This window comes from Scylla paramamosain, chromosome 33, assembly GCF_035594125.1.
Source record: "Scylla paramamosain isolate STU-SP2022 chromosome 33, ASM3559412v1, whole genome shotgun sequence".
Classification (NCBI taxonomy): Eukaryota; Metazoa; Arthropoda; class Malacostraca; order Decapoda; family Portunidae; genus Scylla; species Scylla paramamosain.
In genome coordinates, this window is record NC_087183.1 from 12,666,011 (window position 1) to 12,682,830 (window position 16,820).

Sequence of the window (16,820 nt, forward strand, 5' to 3'; positions counted from 1 at the left end):
AAATCATATACTTGACATGAAGCAACGTGTCCAAAATCTTTGGGCTTTATGCACCTATCAAGAATTAACTTGGTCAATTCAGGTATATAATTCATCCATGCTTTCCACTTTTCTTGGAGAGACAAGAAGCAAGTAAATTAAGTATTGGATGGGATGAAACATTTTCTGATCAGGAATTGTTTCATCCCATCCAGTAGTTGATTCCTGAAGAATCCATCTTCCATTCAACAGGTATGGTTCGACCATACCTAGTGGAACATACAGTGAACCAATAACTGACAGCAACCTTTTCCTAGTCATGGGTTTGTTCTTGTCCTTCACAGATATTGTAAGTGTCTGACTCTGTGTTCCAACATATTCCTAGTGCCTTTTCCATGGGCAGTCACAACATAGATCCAGTTTTTTTTCACTCCTTTTCCAGGTTCTTCAACTGGTAATGACAGAGTTTCCTACTGTTGCTTACAAATTTTACCTTAAAGCCAACTTTGGCACAGAGATCCTTTCATCTAGTTACTTTAAAAATTGAAAAAGCACACATCTATGTCGAGGCCAGCGGAATCGCTGTCCAGGAGACGAGTAGGTTTTAGATTACTTGATAAATGGGAGTTATAATACCATTGCTGATATTTTATTTTATCCTCATACTGACGAAAGATAATCATGTTTGCTCTAGAAGCAATATCAATCAAAAATAACCCCAAACACGAGTATGAGTCAAGCTAAAAAAGAATGTCCACAATTTACAATACATGCCCACAATTCGCATGTGACAGCGGGCCGCTCACTCACGCAGGTAAACAAAGGCCACACCGCGCAGGGTTTGAACACCGCCGAGCATGACATTTCTGCCCCATAAATCGACTGTTCATCCACATAATCACTTGGTGAGTATCTTATCTTTGTGTGTAAAGTCATCATAGCCTGATGTATCAATTGCAAAGGTGTGGTGCAGGGCAGCTTGGCACTGGCAGGGAGGTGTGTTGTAGTGGACGTTGCCGAGCCCTGAAGGACACCCACACACCCACACCTACATCAGTATAACACAGGACGCGCTGCTTATATGACTAGGACAAGGCTCTCATAATTCCATTATCAATGACTTTTCACTTAGAAGGAACAAGATCTGAATTGCTTTCGGCGTTTGGTCAGGTAAGTAAGATGACAGGTTTAAGCAACCTGTCAGCATCCACATGAACCATGAACCACCTGCTGAAATTTCCATAGGAGTTTCTGTGTGGCCATCCTGCAGAACTTGGAGTGCGCTATACTATTGTGTTATGTATTTGTCTGATAGATCCTGGTGTCATGAGCAGCATCTATGAATAATAATTTGGTTGGGGCAACCTTCAGACTCCCAAAATATTATTACTTTAATCTCATGTGTTAATACGCAGTTTCAGTGAATTTCTGGTGATTTATGTGTAACAAAGATGCCATTTCCAAGATATATCTCCTCCATCCCACCAATCTTGGAAACCTGAAGAATATCAGGATTTTGGGTGTGGCAAGCATGGAAATCAGTAACACATGCTAAGTGAGGCTTGAAAATTACAGAACTTGACAGAAAAAATGTGGGTTATCAGTTATAGAAAACAACTAGTTCAGTAGAATTACTTACAATTTTGTAAGTTAGCATTGTAAGGATGAGAAAACGGTAAATCTTAATAATAGCGTCTCCTTACCTTATGTATTTTGTCGCTGCCCCTCTACTGGACAAGCAAGGTTGGAGACATGGGGGTGGGGTTTTAGGGTGGGGAAGGCCAAAATAGGCCAAGTTTGGGAAACCTCTGAAATCTAAGGAGAAAACACTGGTTTTGAGGAAATCACTAAAAAATAGCCCTGTAGATAGAATATTGCCCCCACCCCCAACCTACTCTAACCTAACTGGAGGCTTCATTCTCCTTTGACATCCCTGCCTTTAGGACACTAACCTAACCTAGGGGACTTTGCCCACCCACCCTGCCTTGCAACCCCCCCCCCTTAAGGACACTAACCTAACCAAGGGGGCTTTGTCCCCACCTGGAAGTCCCTTAAGGACACTAACCTAACCTAACTGAACCAAGAACTTTGCCCCACCTGGACCACCTCTTATAAACACTAACCTAACCTAACTTAACTAACTGGGGGAGATTCCCTCTAAGGATGCAAACCTAACCTGACCTAACCGTATACTGTAATAGGAAGTGGAAGTTCCAGGATGTGGTCAACCTCCTCTTCCTCATCCTCAAAGGGTATTGGCCTCACTGAGTGTTCAACTAACGAGTGATTTTGGAAAAACACTGTGATCTTAAGAAATGTACACCCAAGTTGTCTTGCTCATGGAATTGCACAATAAGATTTAAGTATTTAAATTTACTCTCACCACACTTAGCTACCATTGTGACACTGGACACCATTGTGGTTAGCTGGATGACTACTGTAGCCACCATGTATACACATAATAACTGGCTGAAAATTATTGGCATATTGGCCGGAAGTAATGACGTTCTTATAGGTCATTAAAAGAACAGCTCTCGTTGGCTGAATAAAAGAGATATAAGACAGCATGCGCCATTCCATACTGGAAACCAACATACTAACACATGTATTACACTGTATCCCTCCAAGCTAGCCTCATTGGCATGGACTTAGAATTTGTGATGCAGCACAAGACATATCACATCACTGTACCATAACAGTACATGACCCCAAAACAAAGCCCTCACACATGTGTTGTACAGTGAGTATTCACCACATGTGCATGATTTAGTTACTCCATGAGGAGCTGCTATTGGTAAGATCCACTTGGTTCTCTGTTGGAATGTACAATTAAAACAATGTTACATTATTAACTCTAAAATATTACCAGAAAGTCAGTTTTCTACAATAGGCTACAAGAATTATACCATGTCATCATTGAAGATTGGGAAATGGTATTGTATGTGAAATATTTTTGACAGGCTTCATAGCAGTGGCAGGAGGTGGTCATCATGGGTGACAGAAGCTTACCTCCCAAGGTGGAGGGTCATCCTCAGGTGAGTTTATAAAAGATTATTCTGTGTTATTATAATGCCATACATATTAAAACCTGAAAATGTTTTTAACAGTTTCATATGCATTTTATCATACATTTATTTTCTACAGGGCCGCCTTGACCTTATCTTTGGGAGGCCAGCTGTGTTCCCTCCAGCACAACCCTCACAGTCTTTCATATTCACATTCAGGTGGTGGGGTGACAGCCAACCATGTATTTTAAGGTAAGTATTATTACATGGTGTTTTTGGTTAAACAATAAAAATAATATCGTAGGATCAGCATCTTGGTTAAAAATAAATATGATTTGTATTACTTTATTTTTGTATATATATTTGTTTTTTACCCTAGGCTGCCTCCAGAAAAGAGTGAAACAAGAATAACTCACATGGTCACCTGTAGCCCTCACTCCTTCCGTCAGTACCTGAGTGACATGAGGAATCTCCACGTGAGCCTCAAAATTGGTGGAGAAGGATGTGCAGATGCCTCACAAGACAATCAAGATAACTTTGAACAGCTGACACGGAGTCCGAGGCGAATGGAAGGGGAAACCCCACGACAGAGGCTTCTTCGTCGCCAACAAAGGCTCAAGAAAGGCTGGCAGGATGGAGATGTGGTGGGCAGTTTTGTCTTGCCAGATCTGAAGCTCAATGCTCGTGGGGATTATGTAAGTGAAGGAAGAATACTAGATTCCTCAGGTGACATGGTTGGATCTGTTGTAGTGACAATGGTGTTTCTTGAAGGGACCCTTGAAGATTTCCAGCAGATAAAGATCCAAAGTGAAGAGGTAGTTTCTCCCCAGCCTACCATCTCCCCAGAAAAGATGGACAATGGCACAGGGAAGCCTCGTGTGTCTAGTATCCCAGTACCAGAATCTCGCCTTGGCAAGACTCAAAAAACTCCAACACAAGAAGGTTTTAGACAGAGGAGCTGGAGTTTTAGAGAATCATTTAGACAAAAGTGTGACAAACTGAAGTTACCTAAGAAACAACAACAACAACAGCAGCAGCAGCAGCAGCAGCAACAACAACAACAACAACAACAACAACAACAACAACAACAACAACAACAACAACAACAACAACAACAACAACAACAATACCTACAACAACAACAACATCAACAACAACATCAACAACAACAACAACAACATCAGCTATTACAGCAGCGACAGCAACAACAACACAGTTTTGACTATGTAGGTGTAGAGAAGGAGAACCAGGCACCATACAGGAGGAGAACCAGCAGCTTTAATAGGAGCAGAGGAAGAGAAGGATCAGCATTACAAGAAAACGTATCCCTCAGGAGGACCAGCTACCACGAGAGTCATTTGCAGCAGCCCAGCTATTCACATTCTGTAGAAGAGAATGTTAGCATAAAGCATGCAGAAATGATGAGGCAGCAAGATTCTTCACACATGCGGTCACAGGATGGTAAAAATATGGAGGTAGGCAGGAGTCCTCAGCTGCCTCATCGAGCCATACCCCAAAAGGTGACATCAAAGAATTCCCAGGTAGTAGAAGACATCATCCCTGTAGTTCGGAGAGAGAGGAAGCCCCAGGAGGGCATCCTTGACAGGGCACGGCCAGCTAGCTGGGGTCTGTATTCGCTGCTTAATGGAGCAGATCCTCACTCTTTAGTTGGTATGTCTGTAGTGCATCTTTTTGTTTTCTATCTCTTTAAGTAGATTACCTGTAATTTTTTGAGATCTTCAGAGTAGTTGGTGTTATTAAGTTACATTTTGGAGCACTTTTCATTGTAATGGCACATTATGTGTAGATTGTTGTTGTAACTTTGTCAAAATTTTTGTTAGATCGTGATTATATAATCTTGAAATAATAGTCCCTTCATGTTAAGTATAATGATGTAGACAAAAGAAAAATAAGACCTTACAAGGATGGTACTACATGTATCACTATTTTCTCTCAGATTCAGGAGCAGTGAGGGCTGAGGAACTGCCTATTCTCCTGAAAGTGTTGGAGGGACACTCACCCAACATTGATCTCTCCAACTTTGATCCAAAAACACAAAAGCTACTGGATGGCCTTGACCTTTCCTTCGCATCAAATGGCATCAATGGCTCGTCCCCTGGAAAGTTTACCTTTGACACTAAGGAGTCAAGCTCAAAAAATAGAGATCATGCTTTCAGTGTATTTCATAAGGGAAGACAAAACAACGAGGGGGAGCCATGTGGTGTTTCAGGGGTGTGGCCATTGGAAGAAAGCAAACCAGGTCAAGTTGAGGGTTTCACCCAGCATCCTCCTACAGTTATCCCAAAGAAGGTCCGAACAAATGAAAACAATAAATTTGATTCACCAAAGAAGACACTGCCTGTCCAGTCAAAGATTCCAATGACCCAGGGTGGGAGGACCCCAGTGAAGGCCTTGAGACCCCTCTCCTCCAGGACAGGACCTGACAAGAAGCTGTTTTCTGCACCAGATGTCTCCACTCTGCCTTCAAGGGAGATTGAGGAGGCATGGGACCAGATGGAGAAGATAGTTCTTGATAAATATCCAACAGGTAAACTGATTTGTTCACTGAAATTATGAAGCTTGTGTGTTTGTAATGCTTTGTCATTTATGATGGATTAAGAACATATACCTCATAATTATATCATGCATGGTATCTTCTGAGGAAAAATACTTTGTATTATGTTAATTTCCTCTCTCTCTCTCTCTCTCTCTCTCTCTCTCTCTCTCTCTCTCTCTCTCTCTCTCTCTCTCTCTCTCTCTCTCTCTCTCTCTCTCTCTCTCTCTCTCTCTCTCTCTCTCTCTCTCTCTCTCTCTCTCTCTCTCTCTCTCTCTCTCTCTCTCTCTCTCTCTCTCTCTCTCTCTCTCTCTCTCTCTCTCTCTCTCTCCTTGTCATTTGTCACATCAACATATTGGATGTGTGCAGATGAGGAGTCAGTGTTGGTAGTGGATGTTGGCACCCTCACACTCTCCCCATCTCTCCTGCCACCCGCACCTCCAGAGATGAAGAAGAAGGTCACTGGTGAGTTACAAAAATATTATTCCTCCATGCAGAATACAGTGAATAATGTAATACACATGATTGTGATTATTCAGTGTGATCAAAGGTGACTATTTCTCTTGCATTTTTTTATGTATTATATAAAAAAATAACTATCTTCCCTTCCTCCATCTTCTGAAGAAAAGGGAGATTATTACAGTCAGCGAATGCTGATCTTGCGTCATCACGGTGTTGGATGTTAGTGATGAGGAAAGATGCAGGAAGGAAATTTCCAGTCCTCTCACTCTGCCCTTTTTTAGTTGCAGTGACATTGGCAGTACTCTTTTAACCTGGCTGCAGAGTGTGACCAAATTATTTACCTGCCTCAAAGGGATAATTTAATTCTACTTTACATAATTTTAACCTAAAACACAGGTTTGATGAACTGTCCAATCTCATACCTATGTGTGAACAGGTGTGCGTGTGCTACACCGGAGCCGTGTGTGTTACCTGACCACCCTGGATGTGAGTCTGCCAGCACTAGAGCCACCCTCAGAGTGGGACCTTTCACAAACCTGTGCATCACGCCAGCTGGTGGATCATGGTAAGGAAAAACGTGTCTTTATCTGATTACCTGGAGGTATTGACATTGAGTGTTTATCTCATCTTGTGATGTGTCTTGAAATGTCTCCTGCAGAGGTGCGCTACAATGTGCGTGAAGTGTTGAAGCTTCCTCCTGTCCCAGCATCAGACATTCTCAAAGGCCACCTGGTTATTAAGTAAGTGATATTTTATGAGACAAATCAAAGGTTTTCTTGGTTACATAGATATCCATTTTTATATAGCTATGTAATAGGTATTCCATGTTTATAAGAGGAAGGAACATGTGCTGATGTGATTAATATATTCATTACTAATCCTGTGGCAGGTGTGTATGTCGACGCCTGGGTGAAAGAGAGAATGAAGAGGTTGGCAGCTCCAGCATCAATCTTTTGGATCTGTGGCAGCTGAATGGCTCTCAGGTAGAGGTGCCACTGTTCTCCACACATCCTTATGGATCTCTCACTCGCAGGCTTGGCAGGAAGGCCAGGATGAAGGAAGAGGAAGATGACAAGCCTCATTCCTTTGCTCACCTAACCTTGACCATCAATCTAACATTGTCTTCTGGTCAGGGAAGAGATAAGGATCAAGATGCACATCAAATAGAAACCAGGCAGAGGTCTCACACTCCTGTGTATGCTTGGAATGGTGATGGTGGAGGACATTCCCTTAAAGTCCAGGATGAAAACTTGTTCTCCAAGAAATTCAGTGAGAGGGGCAGCCTGATGACATCAATGGATTCTTCATCTGGCTCAGATTTGAGTGACTCCAGGTACTCCTTTGCAGAATCTGGACAGGTCAGCCAATATTCAAAACCAAAGATAATGATACCTGGTTATCAAAAGTGCACTGAATCTTCTGAATTTAATTCCATTTACCTGCCAACTCATATGAGCCCTAGTGATAAAATTAGGAGAGATGGAATGCACTGCACAGGGATTCCAGGAGTAACAGGAAATGGGGAAAGCATCATGGGTCCCCCATACAGTCCCAGAATTGCACAGTCGATGGAGCCAGGCTATCAAGGCTACCACAGCTCTTTTCTCTCAGTCATTAGTGAATATAATGGCTCAAACAACAAGCCTGTGGAAAGTGGGGGAGAGTCACCCTGCATCACAACAACTGCTGACTACTGTGCTGATTTTATTGGCTATAATACATTAGGGTGGCAGTCTGGCATGGATGGAAGGAGAGAAGACCAGAGAGGGTGCTGCCGTGTCCACTTGGAGATTCTGAAAGGCCGCAATCTGCCGTGGATAGAGGGAAGCGATGGCATCCCACAGCCTCCAAACTGCTATGTGAGGACCAATGTTGGCTCCATGACTGTCCTCACTAATATCTGTAGAGAGTCTGTTAATCCCATGTGGAACTTTGCTGCTGATGTGTTGCTGCCATATTCCCAACTAGCTCAGGTGAGGATAGTTTGTAAGGAATTATAACTGAACCACCATATGATTAGGATGAGTTTCAGTATGTCTTATGCTTTGTGCTTGAAATTTTCCTCTGCACAGCAGTTTAGTGGCCTGTCACTTTTGTAATAATATGGGTTGCCATTTGTATCTTTACTTTAAGGAAGGGACAGGGAATTTAGCCGTCTTGTTGATTGATGTCAAAATATCATCATGTAAGTGAGTAGTGCAACCAGAATGTTAATAATGAAGTATGGTTTTTCCTGAATAGACCAATGGAAGCCTGATTCTAAAGGTGCACCACAGCCAAGCACAGCAGAGGACTTCCCCTGATGACTTGCTTCTGGGCTTTGTCTCAGTGGATGCCACGTCCATCTGGAGTGGCCATGTCTCCCTGTGCGGCTGGTACCCTCTCCTGGACCTGAGGGGTTCAGTGCGGGGACACATCAAGGTAAGCTGGACTTGTTGGACTGTGTCAGTGTATAGCTTCTTACTTGATTTTTGACCAGTTGTGATTTATACATCTCATTCATTTTGAAGTTCTCTCTCTCTCTCTCTCTCTCTCTCTCTCTCTCTCTCTCTCTCTCTCTCTCTCTCTCTCTCTCTCTCTCTCTCTCTCTCTCTCTCTCTCTCTCTCTCTCTCTCTCTCTCTCTCTCTCTCTCTCTCTCTCTCTCTCTCTCTCTCTCTCTCTCTCTCTCTCTCTCTCTCTCTCTCTCAAGGGGGGATCTTATTCCTCATCTTTAAGGACAGCCATTTATGCATATGTAAAAAAGAATAATACCATTTTCTAAGTGTGATATACATAGTTTATAAGAGCTGGTCTTAGTCACCTGGGATGGCAATTCATCAAACAGCTTAGTTTTTATGGAATTTGTCTGCCAAGTTCTTTGATTTATATGTTCTTCTCCCTGACCAGATTCTTGTTCAAACTCTACAGGTTTCTCTTACTCCACATGAGCCACCATTGAATGTGGCAGTAAGCAACATCAGGCAGCCAGTCCAGCCACATAATTATGGTGTACCTGTGAACCAGCACCACCCCACACACCGCTATGCTCACTGCTCAGATCCACATGGACATGCAGAGTCAGTGTACTTCAAGGGAGATGGTGTTTGCAACTCTGTCCTAAACTCTCAAACACAAACTGCAGGTGCTATGCCTCAGTTCACTACAAAAAATCAAAGAGAAATCTATAATCAAAACCTTCAAGGTAGTAAAGACTTTTCTTCTTCATTTGAAGCTAATGGGGAAATACTCCCTCAGGCTTCAGAATCCTCTGATCTTTATAAGTCTCCTGCCAGTAATGAAAAGGAAGAAGGTGATTCTCCTGATAAGAGTAAGGAGTGTTTGATTAATGATAAATCTCTTAAAGGAGAAAAGACACAGACTGGAAGAACTAAAACATCATCCATTCCAGTGTTTACTTCAAATAAAACTGCTTTGAAGTCATCCAGGCCTGAGGAAAAAGTTAAAGTTCATAGTAGTTTACCAAAGGTTGATTATAAAGACAAAGAAAATGTTCAACCTACTACTGAGGTTATCAGCCAAGGTTATTGTCGACACAAGGGTGCTATTGTTGTGAAGGGCCTGACCAAGGAGTCCAGCCAAGATCCTCAACACCCAGACACAGGGTCAAGGTCCTCCAATGATACTGATTCCAGTCATCATCAGAACATGCTGAAGGAAGATCAAGACCCATCATTGATAAAAGATTCCATAATTGTCTCCCACTTCAGAATGCAAAAAGAAAGAGATGACGGAGGAGAGGAGTTGCCCAGCAGAGCAGTTCTTGCTAATAAACCTGGACCAGTCCAGAAAGCAATGATGTCCAGCAGTGGCAGTGATAATTCTCAGAGTGATAGCCAACATTCAACAACAGACTCAAAGTCCTCCTCACAATCTAGTAACAAGCCAAGCTCTTGTTTGAAAGCTCCTGGTAGTCCCTCACTCAGAGTAAAGCATGTGACCTTTGCCCACAAACTAGTCCATCACCAGAATGGCGATGCAAAACTTCAGTCTCACTTTTCCCAAGGTGAAGTGAGCTGGAGGTCACAACATGCATCACTTACTAGGCAAGATGCTGTGTCAGCAAGAAACTTAAATCATACTCATTCCCTCAACTTGGAGGGGTCTGACCTGCAGGTAGTACCATGTCGGGAGGGTGACTCCCAAGCACAAAGTGCCACTGCCAGTGCCCAAGGAGGCATCACAATGAATGGTTATGACACATCTAGATCCCATGACAGAACAAAAGAAGACCTAATTATGGCTTTTTCTTGGATGAATCAGAGTAATGAGTGTGATACTCCTTGTGTTTCTTTTATTGAATCAAAAGTCCCAATGCAGAGTAATGTTGATTCTAATGGTATGTGCAGTTCCACGTCCCCACCTGAGGAAAGGATGGGTGCTCCTAGCCCAAGCAGCTCAACTTCACCAAAAAAATCAAGAAAACTCAGAAGCAGAATAGCTGCAAATTTTACTCTAAAGTAGTGGTTTTAATTTTGATAAATAAACTGGTATTTCACTCATTTTCTTCTCATCATAATCATCAGATATCTTGCCCTCCACTTGGGGAGGTCTCACAGAGGATGACTGGCAGAAATGCCCTCCAGGATTCTTCCATCATTAATTCCCTAGCATAGGAATATTACATTGAAAAAAAAAAGAAAAAAAATCCTGTTTATTGTATTCTACACTACTCCCAGACATTTTGAGTAACTAGTCTTCCTTTGTTGTCAGGATGTATTCACACCTCAGGGTATTCCTCCTTGTCTATTGAGCCACTTTCATTCCCATAATTTCCTATTCCTTCTTCCTAAATCCTCCTTTACTCCTTACAGTTACAACCTATCTAAAAAAAGGTTTGTCCGATGTTCCAAGCTTTGACAAAATCCTTTTGTTTGTCTGTGTTAGAGGGACAGTCTGGCTGCATTCTCAGTGGCAGGTTTAGAAGAATACTGCTGCCATAAACTCAATGCCTCAAAAAAAAAAAAAAAAGTTGACTGAAAAGGATAGAATGAGAGAACTAAAATCTATCCTCAACATCTTCATTTCTACAGTGAGATGAGGTATGATCTCTTGCTTCAGCTAACCCTAATTTTTAAGTGAAATCTTAATCTTCACCTTAACATACTCAGCTCATTGTTTCCTTTCAAATTTTTTTTCTAGTGTTTGTTCAATTAAGTGTTTACACAGTACTGACCACATTTGTTTAACCCTTATGTGATAAGTGTGGCAAGGTGGCCAGGCTTAATAGCTGAGGCTATGCTTGAAGTGGCTTTTCTTCTGGATAAAATTACTACAAATTCTGAAAATGTAAAGTAGTATAGTTTGCCTTCTAACTTCTGTCATACAACAGTCTGCAAGTTCTGGCGATCTGGATTATTGACAATGAGGGAAAAAAAAAAAAAAAAAAAAAAAAAAAAACAGTCCAAGACTGGACATGACAAGGTCTCACATGCCATGTGACGGTTAAACTGTAACTCCTCTAATACTTCCTTCCTCAACTTTAGATTACTTTTCCCTGTTTGATTTTTTAGAGTATGTTTTGTTGCAATGTTCAGCGTAATTTTCATATACGAGATGTGATATATATTTTGTTATATTGTAAAGTACAATGTTTATCATTTATTCTTATTTATTTTAAGAGATGTTGTATGGAAAGAAAACATGACCTTTACATCAATTTTGAAATAAGTGAAAAATACAAGGCAATTTTCCATGTTGCACATAGTGCAAAATATTTCCAAGTGGCTTCTCTGCATCTCATGGCAATGTAGTTTCCTAAGTGTACATTTACCCTGTCTTTCATGTGAGCCTCTGCCTTGGTAACCATTCATATTCCTTCACTGGTAATGCTTATGCAGTCTCTACCATCATATTAACATATTATCTCTCCCTGCTTGTATAAATATATAATACAGTCTCTTTCCAGCTTTTGTCACAAACTGGTGAATGCTTGTTGTTGAATGGTGCTATGATTTACATTATCATGTTGTCCTGTATGCGAATCCCTGAATAAATGTGATCTCTTTTATTTGATTTAATCCATACTTTGCACAGTACTAGTGTACCATATTTTTACACAGCTGTTTAGTACTGCTCATGTTATAATGGGATACCAAAGTGTTTAGAGATTTGTTTTTATGGAAAGTGGAGCAATAAGCCAAGAAGCAAGAATTATGACAAATACATTTTATTCAGTAAAGATTAGGAGTCTTCACAACAAACCTATTAATATTTAGCAGAAAAAGTACCCTCTAAAATAATTTTATGATGAATGACCAGTGTTATCAGCATATCATGTGTTGCTCACTTGAAAATAACTGTGTCTAACATGGCCCCCAAGCACTGAACAATATTAGAGGTCATGAGCACCTCAACCTTATCTTCTAGATGGCGCTTGGGATCCAGCTTTCCTACATTCTTAATAGCAAGTTGTTCTGGAGTCATTTTTTCTTCCTCTTCCAAGCTCTGCAATGAAGATATGTCATACAATTATCATGCCTTATTTCTTAAAGAATTTCTTGCAGGTGTGAATAGAAATTGTCTTCGATTTTAATAACTTGTTCATGACACACTAAAATATTTACCCTTTCACTAATTTACTATATTTTACCTTTTTATTTCATTCACAGTACATATCCCTATCAGAGTAATTGTTCTGAAGTCCAGCAAGTCCATGACATCACTTCTGTCCAGAGCTTTACAGGTTATATAGCAGCAGGAGGAATTAATCTCATCTGTTCCACCTTGCTTGCAAATTTAAAAAAAGCTGCCATTATGTATCGTGATTAAGAAAGATAACATAACATATTTGCTTAGGCCTAAATTTACCTTGTTATAAGCTGTGGCTAAACTGAGAATCTCCTTGACAGTATCCTCATTTAAGCTGCTGTGCTCATTGTAGTTCTGAAGCATGAGTCCCTCCATCCAGGACTTTTTATGTAGGTTCAGGAGCATCTGCTGTTCTCTGCAAGTGGGAGAAACATTGTCTCACAGTGCCTCTCTGTCTCAATGAGGACAACTATACATAAACATTAATTACCATTTTCAAGCATTCAAGTCTGCCTCACCTTTCATTCATGCGATATTTAATAGGGATTGAGTAATAGTGCCTGTTCAACCCATGGATCAAGGCCTGAAAAGAAAGAATTATGATTTATTATTTTTCAGCAGCTATTTGGTTCTTACAGGTTTTATTTTTATACTTGATGTGGTGTGAAAATGAAAGGTTACACACCTGGATTGAAGGTTTCTGAAGGTGGCCAAGGTTAGAAGTTGTCTGTCTTGGTTCCTGTCCAAGAACCATCATGTTTGGATTGATCAATCGGAAAGCATCTATAACTACCTTGCCTGCAAAATGAGGTTAGATTAATGAGAATGAAGAAAAGAAAATAACACATAATTACATCCGTAAATATAAAAAAAAATATCAGATAAAATTGTAAAGATTTTTAACAGTATGACTTGTAGAACACTGGGAACATGGCTAAATCAAGACTTCACTGTCATTATTGTCAGGTTATGCTCACCCTTAACAGACTGTATGGGGTCAACCACCACTGCCACAGCACGTTCAGACAGCGCCTCAAAGCTCTGTTGAGTATTGATGTCCACCCCAGAAAGCCAGCAGCCAAAACCTGGGTGAGAGTGGTACCATCCCACCACCATCTCTGGCCGTCCCACCTGCTTCAGCATGTCCAACATCTTGGCTTGAAACACTGGATCTACTGCCTCCACAGACACACCCTGGGTGATGAACATATGGGTGTTAGATGTGGCGTAGAAGTACAGAACAAGTAGATGAAATAAAAGTACATATACAAGTGGATAATTAATATAATAATGATGACAATATTGAATAAATAAAATAAAATAGTATAAGACTGATTGCAACACATAAAAGTTATAGTACTTTGTAACAAAACAAAAATGAGTGAGTAAAGATGAAAACAATAATAATAATAATAATAATAAGTAAATAAAGTAATTAACTTTAACTAACATAAAACTGAATACAACCCTGTCAGAAAATGTGATAGTACCTTGTAACAGAAGTAATACCAAATTAGGATAAAAAAAGACAACCAAGAAATGACCATGTTGACTAAATGATACAGCAGGGTGATCCCAGCAACACAGTGCTTACCGTTCCACTCTGAGGCATGGCAAAGACATCGATGACCCTCACTGTGTAGTCGTCAACAAATTCGCCCAGCATGAGACCCATCACCTCCATGGGGACACCAGCACGCCCATGTTTAAGCATCTTGAGCAGTGCTAGTGACGAGATGTACACCTGGGGTGGGAAATAGGAGCCATCAAGGATATGTTACTTGTGTTTTTTATCTGGTTCTGAAGTGCTCTGCAGGACTCACATATCTTATTTTTCATCACTGAGTTACATAGTTATTCATCAGATGATGTGAAGGGACAAAATAATACAAAGTATGACTACAGTAATACATAAGGTTACCTGTTCGGCAGTGTCAGGCACAGGGGCATCATTAGGTGGTGGCCCCTGTCCCAGCGATGGCAATCCTCCTCCCAGACGAAGCAAGCGATCCATTCTTATCCTGATAACTAAACAAACAGTATTAGTAACCAGTTCACTACAATTACTATTTACTATTAGACTAAGATACTGCATTTCCTCGAGTATAGGTCAACTTGAGCCATTTTTATTACAAAATTGAACCATCGTTTCTTCCAACTCAAACTTGAGATCCAAATCTATGGTAAATGATTTTCTCACCATCACTTGTGTCCAGCCCAGGTTTCACTTCTAGACTGTAGTAAGCACATCATAGACAAGTGTTTGGTGCGCCTAAACATGTGTCCCCAACAGGTAAGATTACAACTCTGCAGTTTTCCTGACTATTTTTAAGATGTTACAGGAAAGCAAATGGCTCACAACCACTACTAAATCTTTTACAGTATATAAACACTACATGGATGAGGTCCGAGATGTGGCCTCCCACCGTTTGGTGTGTGTTTGCAAGGAGTTTCACAACAAATAAATGATGCTGAAGGTTAGCAATACAGACTTGAAAGTATATAAAAGCCAACTTAATATCTATTCACTCATAGCACTATTGTATAATGAGGCAAGGCTTTTCACACAACAAATGCATTAATCAAATGATGGAAGATATTGTGACACCATAACAAAACATGCCAAGCATCATGGACAACTTGTAAAACTTTGGGACAGATTTTCTAATGGGCACAGATCAGCTAAACACTTACTGAAGGCAGTTCCTCACTACATTGCTGTGAATGTGTTAGTGTCTTAATGTTATCATTGTTGTTTGAAATTTATTGCTTCAGAACGTATACTTTTGTTGTTGAACTACTATATATTTTAAATAAATTTTAATTTCTTAAACTTACTGATTTATCTTTGTAATTTTAGGTTTGTGAATAATGAATTGCTTATAATTTCTTGGCAGTGTGAATTTTAGTTTTTTTTTTTATATTTAGAATTTCCAATTACTATTTTTTTTGGTTTCTATTTTCCTTTAACTTTGTTTTACGCCTTTGCATTAATAATGAATTGCAAACAATTTTCTTGGATGCGTGAATTTTATTGTTTTAAAGCTTTTGTTCTATTTATTGATACCTAGATCTGATCCGACTTGGTGGCGGTCTGGTCCAAGTTGGTAATGATCCGAGTAGGCAATTGTCCGAGTTTGAGGTGAAACGATATCAAGTATAGGTCAAGTTTTGATTTCTGGCCAGAAAATTATTAATTTATGGTACAAACTTGTGTTGTATCCTTTGTTAGCATACACTAAAAAAAAAAAAAAAAAAAAAAAAAAAAAAAAAGAGGATGACTATACAAGAATCTCTCGTTTTTCTTAGGTCTCCTTATAAAAATGCTTCCTTACTCACGGTCTAGGTCATAATAAGCTCACACAAACACTTTATGTCTAACTCCTCGATGTGAAATGACAAGACAATAATGCTTCTCTTTTAACGCCTTTTAAAACAAGCTTATTATATGTGTTTCATGCACTTCGGTTTCATGCAGTGATTCACAAGAGCCATACTTAACTCCCTGAATGATCAGAAATCTAGCCTGCACCTTACCTTGTGAAGAAATAAAGTTTAAATGCCAGCCAGCCTCTCCCTTCGTGAATCCGCCTCGAAAGTGTCAACAAGTCCCAACCATCGACTTATTCTTGAGCACACCTGACTTGCATATCAAAATATCCTATACAGTATTTACAAAGTACCTAAATCAATACGAAAAATATATATTTAGAGAAGACTTGTGTTATTTTCTATAATTTCGTTTATCTACATTATGAAGTCGAGATAACCACGAGACAAATAATGAATGGATAAAAAAAAGTAAAATAAAATAAATAAATAAATAGATAAATACACGTTATTATTTTTCTAAGTGTAAGAAAATGCACAAAATAAATTGTTCTAAAGATATCTTTCTCATTACCATGTTTATGAGGCCGAAATGTTGAAGTACTTAACAAGCTCATTAACTTTCACATTTTATTTCCCGTAAACTGTCTGCCATATATTACGGTTATTATGCAGTAAAGAGGCTTATGCATTTTATTATCCACCAGATCAATATAATCCTGGTGTGGTAACGTGATATGAGGCACTATTATAAACTTTGAGGTCCACGCGGCCAAAATGTGCTACAGTTTTCACCACATAAAATAACTTACTAATGACAGAAAAATATATAACAATTTCCGGGGTACAATATAAAACAACAATCTTATATATAACATTAAACAATACACCAATAGTACATGCATCAATATAAGATAACTTCCTTAAATGGAAAATAGCATTAAAAACAAAGATAATTTAT

The 16,820-nt window shown here is 39.8% G+C and overlaps 2 protein-coding genes across 5 annotated transcripts; one reads left to right on the plus strand and one right to left on the minus strand.

Annotated features, from left to right (window-relative positions):
- The first annotated feature begins 739 nt into the window (after window positions 1-739).
- LOC135089713 (uncharacterized) lies at window positions 740-12,008 on the plus strand. 4 transcript variants are annotated; one of them, XM_063985672.1, is made up of 11 exons: window positions 740-884; window positions 2,940-3,014; window positions 3,124-3,236; window positions 3,364-4,610; window positions 4,942-5,532; window positions 5,908-6,003; window positions 6,437-6,565; window positions 6,659-6,740; window positions 6,890-7,973; window positions 8,242-8,421; window positions 8,888-12,008. In XM_063985672.1, exons 2-11 carry the CDS (start codon window positions 2,970-2,972, stop codon window positions 10,460-10,462), a joined length of 5,142 nt encoding a protein of 1,713 aa, XP_063841742.1. In that variant the 5' UTR covers window positions 740-884; window positions 2,940-2,969; the 3' UTR covers window positions 10,463-12,008. The 4 variants fall into 4 exon arrangements, with proteins under 4 accessions (XP_063841742.1, XP_063841738.1, XP_063841740.1 ...); XM_063985668.1 differs by having other exon boundaries at window positions 741-884; window positions 3,364-4,655; XM_063985670.1 differs by having other exon boundaries at window positions 741-884; window positions 3,364-4,655; window positions 8,909-12,008.
- Window positions 12,009-12,151: 143 nt separating this feature from the next.
- On the minus strand, window positions 12,152-16,205 carry LOC135089715 (26S proteasome non-ATPase regulatory subunit 14). The gene is made up of 8 exons (XM_063985675.1): window positions 16,067-16,205; window positions 14,451-14,557; window positions 14,124-14,273; window positions 13,507-13,723; window positions 13,215-13,327; window positions 13,048-13,112; window positions 12,809-12,944; window positions 12,152-12,445 (listed from the first exon to the last, which is right to left on the minus strand). Exons 2-8 carry the CDS (start codon window positions 14,541-14,543, stop codon window positions 12,284-12,286), a joined length of 936 nt encoding a protein of 311 aa, XP_063841745.1. The 5' UTR covers window positions 14,544-14,557; window positions 16,067-16,205; the 3' UTR covers window positions 12,152-12,283.
- Between the last annotated feature and the right edge of the window lie 615 nt (window positions 16,206-16,820).

Coding starts and splice junctions, on each gene's coding strand:
- LOC135089713 (XM_063985668.1), top strand. CDS start 2,970: ATGGGTGACAGAAGCTTACCTCCCAAGGTGGAGGGTCATCCTCAG. Junction 5,533..5,907: donor TCTTGATAAATATCCAACAG/GTAAACTGATTT, acceptor GGATGTGTGCAG/ATGAGGAGTCAGTGTTGGTA. Junction 6,741..6,889: donor AAAGGCCACCTGGTTATTAA/GTAAGTGATATT, acceptor ATCCTGTGGCAG/GTGTGTATGTCGACGCCTGG.
- LOC135089715 (XM_063985675.1), bottom strand. CDS start 14,543: ATGGATCGCTTGCTTCGTCTGGGAGGAGGATTGCCATCGCTGGGACAG. Junction 13,328..13,506: donor CCCCATACAGTCTGTTAAGG/GTGAGCATAACC, acceptor CTCATTTTGCAG/GCAAGGTAGTTATAGATGCT. Junction 13,113..13,214: donor TTCAGAAACCTTCAATCCAG/GTGTGTAACCTT, acceptor CTTTCTTTTCAG/GCCTTGATCCATGGGTTGAA.